At 34.3% G+C, this 12702-nt stretch overlaps 1 protein-coding gene across 10 annotated transcripts in view; it reads right to left on the bottom strand.

The window, feature by feature from the left end:
• Nucleotides 1–454: 454 nt before the first annotated feature.
• LOC117322421 (diacylglycerol kinase beta-like) overlaps nt 455–12702 on the bottom strand; it is a 168115-nt gene continuing 155867 nt past the window's right edge. For all 10 annotated transcript variants that reach the window (XM_033877327.1, XM_033877332.1, XM_033877331.1 and 7 more), the window contains 4 exons: nt 8219–8339; nt 7797–7857; nt 7163–7254; nt 455–6702 (listed from right to left, as the gene is read on the bottom strand). In XM_033877327.1, coding sequence (XP_033733218.1) covers nt 7165–7254; nt 7797–7857; nt 8219–8339 — 272 coding nt within the window. In that variant the 3' untranslated portion in view covers nt 455–6702; nt 7163–7164. The remainder of the gene's footprint in view (nt 6703–7162; nt 7255–7796; nt 7858–8218; nt 8340–12702) is intronic.

Here is a 12702-nt window from a genome sequence, read left to right as displayed (position 1 = left end):
TGATTTAGTGCAAGGATGTCGATATAGTTCAAAGACGTTTACGGTGATCGATCGTAGAGATAATTTACAAAGGACAGGCCACCATTCGGGAAGTAAACAATAGTTTGTGTGGTTGTGTGGACAGTCTAGATATTCCTCACTGTATTGGTTTTGATTTTATCGTCATACCCCAAGCTTAGGTGTTCTTTAAGATGACTTAAGTTACTTTTTCTCAAGTTGCAGTTTCATTGGTTCCTTGTTCTATCTTTTTGTTTTTAATTTTGTCACATAGTTACCCGCTGACGACGTTTTTACTCCAGATAATCAACATTCTTATAACATAAGTAGTGTCATCGCATATATCCATCCGGGCCAAAACCAGTAGTTTATAAGTTCATTAAAGTACTCAAAAGCCACAAAATATACTTCATAAATCAAATGAAAATCAAAGAAGATGGAATGACAACACGTGCGATTATACTCCAAAATTTTTATTAGTCAACAAAGAAGTTGTAACGATATTACAGAATAATTAATGAACATATATAATTTTGTCAATATGAAAAAGGGAAACAAAATTTAATGGTATACAATGATGACGTCAATTGTGTGTGTACACATAAATTGAGGACGTCATATATTTGGTATAATGAAACCATATAAATAGATAAAGGAAACGTTTATAAGGTGATGGACTCTCCCTTCCCGTAGAAGTTTCGCTGATACACAATATATATTATTCTTATCTACAACAAAATAGGTTAATCGAAAAAGACAAATGTTAATCAAACCAAACCCGTGTCTTGAAAATGGAAGAACAGTATAACTTAATTTTATTTTTGATAACTTTTATAATTATATGCACGGCAATACAGAATAACCCCTACATACTATCTATAACAGTTGATAAAAACATTGTTGAAGAAACAATATTTCATATTTCAACAAATAGCCATTGTCAAATAAGTTTACATAAATAAAGATATCACGAGGTTTCTGAAAGGCCAGGTTAGGTTTCTTTAAACTATAACGCTAAATCGTCCACTGTACTGCCAATGCTGGCCATAGTGTCTTATAACAATTTTGGCTGTTGACCGAGGTTAGGACGGGCGTCCCATCTATCTTAATGCTTTTATTACTTTGGTAATGGTATATTTTCATGTGAATTCATGATTACATCTATAGAAATAACCATGATCAAATCGTTTACATTGAGATATACGCTACCAATATAATCATTTGGCTAGTATAACAAATACTGAGAGGGGGGGCAGAGGATTTCAAACCTATCCGAGTTACTTGACATCGCTATACTTACAAAACATCATTGGTAATGTACTAAGGTGCGTTTTATCATATTAATAAGGTCACGTGTCTTAATACACGTATTAGGTGCCTTATCATAATATACCTGTAAGACACCCCCATCCGGGACGTGCACTCATCTTCCCAGCATACACACAATGGCATTCCTGTTCCCCACCATGGTATAAAATTTATTACGGCACTTACTTATGACGTCGCTTTCATTACATTGTGACTTCACTATACATGACTTGTGACGTCGCTTTCATTACATTGTGACGTCACTATAAACGACTTGCGAAGTCGCTTTCATTACATTGTGACGTCACTATACATGCCTTTTGACGTCGATTTCATTACATTGTGACGTCACTATAAATGACTTGCGACGTCGCTTTCATTACATTGTGACGTCACTATCAATAGCGAAGACTATCAACGATACATGAGATGATACTCGTTACAGTTTATATCGTCACAGTTATAGACCGTAATAAAGAAACATTATCAACCACAGGAAACCAAATCACTAAACATTTCTTCTATACACGATTTCCTTGTTATGTCAAAACGAAAAATAAAACATTTTCAAACTATTAACATAATCAATAAAATCTTTGTTGGCTACAACGAACTATAAAAGAAAGAGTCTTTAATATACTGGTTCCCTAAGGAGATGTCATTATTGAATATAAAAACTGTATTTTCTATGAATCAGTCTTATGATTAGATTACAATCAATAAGGTTAAATGTGAAAGAGTAGATCTCGAGTAACACGTGGTTCCTCATTGAAAACAAAGCATACATTACTCGCCACTACAAATGTCGAGTGATCTATGTATTGTAATGTCATTGCATCGCTGAAACTTAATTTAATATTGAGCACGTATTTCTCTGATCAAGTATTCAGATAAAATACCTTAACGGACTGCCATTAAATCACATTTAATACAAATATATTTTACTGGTAATCTTATTTCGACTCGACTGGCTCTGTAACCACTCTGAAATACCATCAGTGATTGATTGTTTTGGTAGTGTTTGTATATTGCTTTTTATTATAATATGCGAACGCAAATTCATCAATATGCTGTAAATCTTTGATGGAGCGGTAAAGTTATATCGCCCCAAAGTATTATATAGTTGTGTGTACGCCTACAGTATTGTACAAAATCGCTGATTCTCTCATTGACCAAATTTTTGTGACAACGCATGGTCCTATTGAAAACAACCGACATCTATACCAGATGGAGGTCGCGGTATACACATTTTAGTTCATAATACAAATGCAGACGTAATACTTGTTTTTGTACATGAAGTATCATCAATGCATTTCAACAGTTTCAAAACAAGGAAATATCACGTTTAACATTAGATAATGGCGAGTGTCTGTAACAAATTCAAATGCTGTAACTATTATATATTTCGCATGGTACTTATGAAACGCATTAGTAACAACTTTTTTTTCCAATGTTCGAGGTCAATCATACAAAAAATTAAACTTAGTTAATCTTAAAAACACGACTTGCTCTGTAAGTCCACAAAATAATGAAGTACTAACGAAACAAAATAAATAAATAAAAAAAGAGAGTAAGATATTATCGGTAAAATGGCTGAATCCGATAGCCGATAGTTAATTCAGATTCATATAGAATTCGTTACTAGCATATTGGACTCAAAATTTGACCACTGTTTGTCTGTTGTCAACAATGACATTTTTTGCACAATAATAACTTCCTTATCAAAACATTATTAAACATGTACCAATATAAATATGGCATTACATTACACATATGTATACTTGTGTATATCTTAAATACCTCGAGTTACCGCAATATTCACATACCCTGGTTGTATTTGAATTTTGAATAACTGTTGAATTATATATCCTTATAAATCGTTATCATGCCACATATTTCTGAACTTTCTGCTATTAAATGGCCTATAAGTATGATATCCTATTTCTCATATTCCGATACATCTACAGATCTGCTGAGCGTTTTATTTCAGACAAACATAATAATACTTTGTTATATTGTTTCCCTTTCGAACATCAAATGTGGAGTACGTTCAATAACATACCACAATATCTGCAAACAAACAGTTGTGTTGGTGGTTTGCGTTAACACCAAGACACTCATATAACGGGATTTTCGGTTAAATCTATATTTAAATACTGGGTGTTTGTTTCCACGGTGACATTTAAAGATGAAAGTATAATAAAGCAAACGTTTAATATTTAGAAAACAAAGATGCAATATATACATTGGTAGATATAGATATACAGATTATATACTTTATATATGTATATAGATATTACAACAATTTATATATATTCATAATAATATATAACACATATTCACACAAACTCAAAGCACAATATCTCTGTAGAAATGAAGACGAAAAAATGATTTCGGTAAATATTCTTGAATTTCATGATTATCACTGTAACACTATCAACATTCATTCAACCATTGTGCAGTAATAAGAGATAATTGAATAAAACATTATTATAGGACAACCACGTGCATGTATAACTGAAATTCAAGAACGTTTATCGTAATGGACACTTTGGTCAATATATACCGCCTGTTTATATAATTCACACACAGGACGCTATGTATATGATCAACTTTTCGAGTTTCTGTAGACGCTAAAACTTAACTTTTCTACAATTGTGTATGAGGCATTGTATTATAAAAAGTATAAAAAGAGCGGCCCAGCGACGTAATACTGAACCTCTCGCACCAGACTTTGTATCATAATGCTTATTTTTAGCTAACACTAAAAACAAAATATTTCCTATCTTCACCACAAACGAAACTATCCCTTCGTATAATACTTTTTATTTTAAATGGAAAGATATCTTACAGAAAAATAGTTGTTTTTAATGCATATGAACTCAAACATAGTTAATTTTGCAGCGAAAAAACCATGACTTTGTGAACATTTTCAAATAGATTAATATAAGAAAAAGGTTTTACAAAAATACATATTAAACTTGATCCTAAGTCCATGCGATGACCCTCTGCCCTATCCATTCACCCAATGTCTACGTATGTCTAATCTATAATTCACACTACCCTGAAGTTGTGTTCCCCACACAACTCTATTCTAAACACACCTATATCTAATAAATCTTTATCACAATTTAAAGCAACATGAGCGTGAAACACAAAGGCTTGTTGTGTTCAATTTTCACTACACTAATATCCCTTTCACCCCTAAAGACCACTTGTAGTATCCATGACGACGGACGGTTAATTCCATTCACTGAACGAAGGGGCCACAGGGTTGACTTGAGCAAAATCTTTGGTTTTTAACCGGCCCACAGCAGAGTAAGCTCGAAGTGGTCTTGTGAACAATGTTAAATAATTTAATAAGACTACGAAAATATATCTTCTCGTAATTGACAATCGGTGGATGTAGTATAACGTTGACAAACTGGGGTACAATTTAAAGAAACCACCATTGTTTCGGGTTTCAGTCCGACCCAGTTAGACTCAATTTTTTGTCATCACGTCCTAGGATTGAATTCTGTTTTAAACCCGACTTATATATATATATAGCAGACTCAGATTAAAACAGGGTAAAGAGGAAACGAAGTCTGCGAGTAAACGATGAACCAAGTCGGTGGGAAAAGCTAGAATTGTGAGACGAAACACTAGAAAGAAAATTCTGAACCTGGGACATCATTGCGGAAGGAAGGAAGAAGGGAAGGAAGGAGGGAAATCGTGCCACAAGTGGCAGGAGGATATATACTTATACAGAGATGAGATATTAAATAAAATTACCTTTTATTCCCTTATTCCCAAAACATGGAAACTTGTTGCAAATAGACTTGTGATTCAACTTTACAACCAAATTTAGAGAGTGGAAAGTAAATGGAAACTGGTAGTTCAATACACAAAGCTTGGAATCGGACAACATGGCCTCTTATAACGGAATCACCAAACGATAAACTATAAAACATTTGCAATGCTGATATTCTTGGTAAAGCAGGGCACACCTTTTATCATATGAAATGTATTAGGCAACATCCGCCTTTCGACGCAGTCCAAATGTTTTGAAACATTTTCGCGCATGACAGACGTTTGATAGGAAAACAGAAGGTTCAGGTACGAAATAAGGATACAATATTTGTAGAATATAATATAATATTCTACAGTATCAGAAAAAGAGAGCCACTTTCTCTATTTGCTGTGATAAGAACATTTCATGGCGCATTGTAAATCCTAGTACTATATGTGTTGATCAGTCGAACTGGTCCATCTGATGTGATACAGAAGAAGATGAACAGGCTATGCTCCTGGATTAATGGTCTTCAATGCTATTTACATGCTTAGTGGTCAACGATTCAACTGTTTTATTAATCATATGGTATCTGATTATTTTGACTTTGTTCTGATAATATAACCTACAGAATATGCTTTTCCAGGTAAGATAAAATATGGTGTAGTCTTCATTATTCAAATGGGGTCTCTGCAACTAATGGCACCTGTTAAATTCGATCTAGGTGTTAAAATCATTTGTTCGTATTTGTCACCTGGTGTATCTGACATATTAACTTCACATTCACTTGTTAAATTATCAAAGACAAACCGGCTACTAGTTAAAGATACCATCCCGATATACTTAGATCTGTCTGGGAATGGTTGTCAGCGGTAAGTTCTGTGGTTCATCAGGTTATATGTGGTAGGGCTTATCACGCTTGAATAGATATCTCGAAGACGTTGAGGACATTTTAACCGATTCTGGTACTTCAATATCACATCACCAGTCTTGTACTCACCGAGCATAAGCTTGGCTAGTAGCATGTCCAGCCAGGCGTTCTGTATAAAATACTGCAACTGAACTATGTTACTTGTGTTTGTATAGCTTCTGGGTTCGACTGGCAGCACTTCTGGGAGTAAACTGGAGCTTTCGGAAGGTCTGTTGTATAATACACAATTCTACTGACATCTTTTTCGGAGCGGAAAGCTGTTGAGATGATATGGTCATTCCGTGAGGTGACCATAGACTGTGGGATGGAGTGATGGTCACTGTGGGGCAGTTACCACTGAGGTAAATGAACACAATGGAAGAGTGGTCAGGCCAGATCAACTGACGACTGCGACCAGCTACTGGAACGGCTACAGATGGGTTCGGACACATCTGCCTGACGCGATAGTTATGGAAATGGTCACCTGAGGTAGAGCGACCATTAACTGGACGATGGGGGTCATGGTAGGTCACTGGGGGGCAGTGACCACGACGGTTCGGTAGAGTGACCACTTGCCGGACAATGAAGTATGAGAGTGGTCACAGGTTGGACACTGGAGAAACATCAGGTTACTGATGACGGTTAACAAAATAAATACTGCTGCCATAGTTTTATTGGTGTGCTCCGTTCTGTACGGCTATACTGGGTAAGATATCTGTAACGGAAACATAACTGTATCAGATCATATATCATCTATGTCCTAGGTGTCTTAAAATGAAATTGAAAAAACAACAACTAAAAATCACTTTATAATACAAGATAATTATGATTCGCAAAACCAATTTAATACAAAAACTTTGAATATATTTTGATATTTTACTGTATCAGTTAAGAATCTGAATAAAAAGCTGCTTTTTTCACCGACGTCAAGAGACAAATAATTTTGTTTATTTTCAAATATTTCTAATTAAATGGAATATCGAACGACCTAAATCCCAAAATCCAAAATCCCGAAATATTATAGTATGCCATTTCAGTGAGATTTAAATTTCATCTTTAGTTGATTGATATGAAATCTCCTTTCTAAAAATTACAGCATGCCATAAAATATATATATTGGTTACAAATCACGATAAAAAATGTTTACCTATGGGTTTTTCTTATGTTATGCTTACCTTTATTTTTTGAACATTTTGAAAAGTGAAGACTTTTTGTTGGAAGCGGGACCCATCATCATTGGGACTTGGTTTTTATGAGTGATGTTTATCTGGAAGATATACCATACATCATAACTCTTAACAATTATATAATTAAACAGAATAAAAGTGAGTAACAACGTTAATACAACAACAAATGACTGCCTATTATTACGATATACAAACAAGACCACTTCTTTGTTTTAGTCTTGCAATCAAGAGCCCGAAACAAGAATGGCATAAGCAACAATAACTTTTCAAACAATTGTTATTGAAATACCTAAAATACCTTTCAGTAAAGCGGTTTTGCAATTGTGATGAACAGAGATGGATATTATTTCCAAATCCTTATTATCTTAAAACAAATCCCCTTCATTTTTCACGTTTAAATACAGTTGTAGTATTGTGTTGATAACATTTACAACCTGTGATATTGTAGAACTACAGCCCTAACAGATACACTTTCGAAATTTTATTGAGTGATGTCCAACGAATTCCTAACAGTTTTGTATTAAGGTATTTATTTGCCGGCTCTGTGTATTCATATTTTATTTCCTACAATAATGTATCCTGTCTTATTAGGCAATATGAACTAGAATCACAACCAACTTACCGTACACGGAGGTTGTAGCCAGGGTTCACCGTCTATTTGCATGGGGAATCGTTTCCTTGTTCTGAAGTTAAAACCAAACATAATTTACTACCATTAATTTAACCTGAAATTATAAATAGTTGCTTGTGTGAAGATCAAGTGATGTAAAGAACTGAAGATAAATTGTTTCCCACTTTAATAACAATCAAATCATCAATCGACACCGATATAAACATCTTATTCATCAACCATGATAACGCATTCAAGTGTCTGTGTAATTGATAAATTTCATTTTTTCCGTGAAATATTTTAATACATTTACGTCGTCGAATGGAATACAATCATGCTGTAATATTAAACCATGTCTTATTTTTCTGATAGAACATACAATCAAAGATCGACACCATAAAACATTCTCCAAGCGGCTTTCGATTGGGGGTTACCTGATCACAACCTGTCCACACTGAGCAAGACGCCGACCCGAGGCTCGAAGTCCAGCCACAACTTGGCCCATGTGCATACTGTTCTCCAGCCCCACCACTTCGATCATACTATCGCCGACATCTACAGAGAAACAAAGAGTAAACGTAAGTATTATGCCGCTGATAGTGTATTGCAGTCCTAGCAACTCGGCTTAATGTCACTTAAGGGAAGTATTGTGTAAGGCATACAGGGGAAGAGTAACACATACAGTATATACCGAACATAAAGCTCCGTTACGTACAGAGACGTGAACAAGTTATTCAGACGCATGGTATTTTATTAATTATATATTTTGACAAATTTTCAGTGAAATGTTATGACTTTATTGTTTTGCTATGGATTTTCTTGAAATTTCTCAAAACTTCAAGAGCCATTGCACGTTACATTTTAAGATGTTTTAGCAACGTCATTATTTGGTACGAAGTAACAACAAAGCAACGTTAAACTTTTGTTGCGGCGCATGTATTCGTCTTTTTAAGGAAAATTTAGCACGGGAAAAGCATATATCGGTTGAGGGCTGAAAAACTGTCTACAAATGTACGAAATTTCCAGAAAATCCATCGACATCAAAGTAATAAAAACCAACTGAAAAATTGCCAAAAAGCATGAATATGTTATTATATATATCCAAATAGTTTTTGCACATCTCTGTAGCTCAAACCTTCAGGAAAATCAAAATGGACTTTAACAAATGTTTAAATATAGAGGTCTTATTAAACTTATAATTTAACCAATCTGATATTTTTGGGATATTGCACGATTTGTCACCATTGAAAAAGGAAACTTTCGAAAAAGAAGCTGAGCTTTCGTCTTGAATGGAAGTCATGCAATATCTATAAATTTGAACTCATCCATTGCGCTGATATATCGATAGCATGTTTTCATAATTTATATACGAACCTTTAACAAAATTACCCTTCAAGAAAAATAAATATGATGCACACAGAAGGTATTAATCATGCTTTGTTTCAGCTTCCTATCCCACATCAACATTTCTAACCATCTGAGGTAGTCCCCAAGCGAAATGTTAAGTTAAGTACCTATGACGTAAATCTACATAAATCGTATAATAAGTAGCTTGTTACAGGGTGTATGTCATATCGCTGTACTGATAATCAATTCATTTCAACCAATTGTGTTTATATCCACCATAAAACATTCATCGAAATCAATTATAACATATTGCAATTTGTAATATATTGGCATATCCTGAAAAGGCATTACAATTTAACACTTGAATATATCCTTAAATTTTAAGCAAGTTGCAGTCATACACTGAATGAATTAATATTCCAACTAATATCTTCCACGTTTGCGTAGATAACCAGCTATACAAAGTGTCAACTTTCAATATGCAATACAAATTTGATGTGTTTCGCTAAGGAAACGGTAACTAGAAAAACTCGTCCACGTTCAAGCAAAACTTTCTCGGAAGAAAAAAAAGAACATATGTATGGAATGAGAACATTGCTATTAGCTAAGAACTGACAGAATACTACATGTATTCACTTCCCAAAAATCGGCTTAAAATTGTTAATCTCCCAGACTAAGTCGCAGAGTGGAATTACACAGCGCATCAGACTCAATGCCAGGCATCTAAATGTTATTTCATACCTGGATAAAGAAGATATGTAAATAGAGGTATGTATTTATCAATGTAATTTCGCAAGAATTGCTTCAAAACATGAAATGATTCCTTAACGTTTATGGCGAAAATATAGTAATTCTATAGATATACTTGATGAACTTTGTTACAGGGATGGCCCGTATCGCTGGAGAACCCCGTGAGGCTATTGCGGAGTTCCATTAGAGATCAACAAGGGTCCTTTATACATCATTCTAGGTAAATATGACCATGTCCCCGCCTAATGTAACACTGGTCAATAGCTTTTCTTCTCAACATTCAACTTACTGGAGCTTCCCAGTCAGAAATGGATTAAAACATTAAAATCAAAGTCAACCTATTTCTGTCTCATTTACGACGCAAGAAAAATAAAACGAGAAAATAATAAAAATTGCAAATCGATATATCGGAATATCTTAAGTGTAGGCATAGTCGGTGATTACTTTAGAAAAAATAGCCTCGTGATAATCGATAAATAGATCAGCAATTCCTCTATGAAGTCTTTAGAAAAAGTTTCTTCTTGTCAATCGATATATCTAAATAAATTAAATGAAGCAATAGGTGATGATGACTTTTAGAAAACTTTTTATTAGGGCTGATAATCAATTTCAAAAAGTTAATGCACTATGGTATCGATCGCCATTAATACAGTGCGCTCATCATCGTGGATTAGTCTGTCACCGCTCAGTTCCATTGTCATATCAATACACAGGTCTTGTTTTATGTGTAAAAGGCAGGCAAGACGTTGATGACACCAGGCTTTATCAGGAAAATCAACACCAATAGAGCCTTTCTACTAGATTAGGCCTGAGCAATAAACCTAGCCCTGCCTTCTCTGCTTACTTAGACACGGAGAAAACATGAAAGACAATAAAATTGTTACAAGATATCGACTGTACCATTGACCCACAACTATAGCACCCGTTATTACGGGTTTTGTTGTTTTGGACATGCAGGTATTCACAGAAATACATACGCCAGAGCGAATGCTCTCTTTGATTAGTTCTAGGACAATGAACATCAGGTAAAAACTTCTACAAGGATGACCATCAATATAATGTACAATTCATTAGGTACCCAAAGCACAGAGCTGTTTAGGTAATCAGGTAAAAACGCATCTTATAGAACAAAACAAGAGGAAGTATGTCTTATTTTATATATGAAATAGTACACGTGCACGTAAAACTTCGCAAGTATATGATACTTTTCTACCAATTCGAAAGAATGAAAGTCGATGGGTCAATTCCCTTGTAATGATCTAACTTCCGGTGTAAATTGACTGATTTATTATTATATATCAAATTATATTAAATATTTTTTAAATGAAATATAGACATCATTAATCACTGTAAATCATGAATTTCTTTCTGGATACAATTTTCGCATCTTTGCTCCCAACTCATCCTTGTACAAGATAAATGTAAATTCCTTTTAAACTGTCTAATTGACATATTTTACAAGAAAATGATTGTGAGTAAGAATATCACCAGTAGATATCAATGTCGCAGTATGTCAACGAAACAAAGTTGTGTCCGTGTGTAATTGGACACGTTCTGTGTTTATCTCTTTAGCTACACCAAATTAAATTAAATTTCAGTTATATTTTGTCATTACAAACTATCCACTGTTACGATTCTTGTCTTCATCAGGACCGTAAGAATGTTTAGTGCTAACAGATAGATATTCTCTCCTTCACTGCTGCAAATTAAAACAAATCTCAATGCCTCATTTGTTTATTTGTGCAATAGAATTTTATTATGACAATCGTTCTTCTTTTGTTATTCTAAGTGCAGCGTCCTTAATACCCTGAAAGACATGCGCAAAACTTCCACTAAACATACTTTTTTGGTTTTAAAATAGTAAAATGATATCATAACAATATTAATTGTTGTTTCAAACACACATATTTATAGCACTGTTTCTAGACAATATGGCTATCAATATTGATTAGAATACGTTTAAGAAAAATCACTTTGAGTGTTTTTGTTTTTGTTTTTTGTTTTTAATTATAGCATTGTTTCTAGACAATACAGCCATCATTATTAATTTAATCACCAGTTTAGAAACATCAGTATGAGGTTTTATTTAATTATTTCTATTCTTTTATATTTTTTAAATAGTAAATGAAAAGTCCTATTGTGTCCAAAACGCACATTATCATTCTGACAGTTACACACTGAGAATGGATTCTGTATACGCTGATGTGACAGATATAAAACCATGCTAGGTTCTGGATTACATGGACTCGCCTGGTAGGTAACAACCATATGCCGTGATTATGAGAATGCGTTTTGATCTACATCAAACAACAATGCCGCTGATTGGAGCGCTGCGCACGAACAAAAAACCCACCCAATATTCATTCCCTGGCGTAACTGATTTACAAAATCATGAAACATTTAAGAAAGGAAACGTTTTGTCAGAAATGTCTTCAATCCTTTCTCACTACAAAGCTGTTCGTCAAAAATAATTCTGCCCCGATTCCTTAATAACCATCTAGTTGCCATGGCGACTGTTTTTAATTGAACAAGTCTTTCTGTGGCGATGACAATATGACAAACGCTATAATAAACACTCCGTCATTTTGACATGCAGGCTATTATGCTCGATAATAAAATTCTATTTCAGAATAGTGCATAGCCTACCTGTAGCTGTCCATGGTTATTGATTTTGGGACAGAGAACTGAGCTGGAGAAACGTTTCTCCACACACGCTGCAAGTCTGCAAATCACGGTCGAGACGACAGTGTCAGGCTCCATATGTAACTTTAAGAGATTCAAGTCTGTATACCAACGTCCACGTGCCCAACATGATATATGC

This window comes from Pecten maximus, chromosome 2, assembly GCF_902652985.1.
Source record: "Pecten maximus chromosome 2, xPecMax1.1, whole genome shotgun sequence".
NCBI lineage: Eukaryota > Metazoa > Mollusca > Bivalvia > Pectinida > Pectinidae > Pecten > Pecten maximus.
This window is presented reverse-complemented; position numbering and strand designations above follow the sequence as displayed.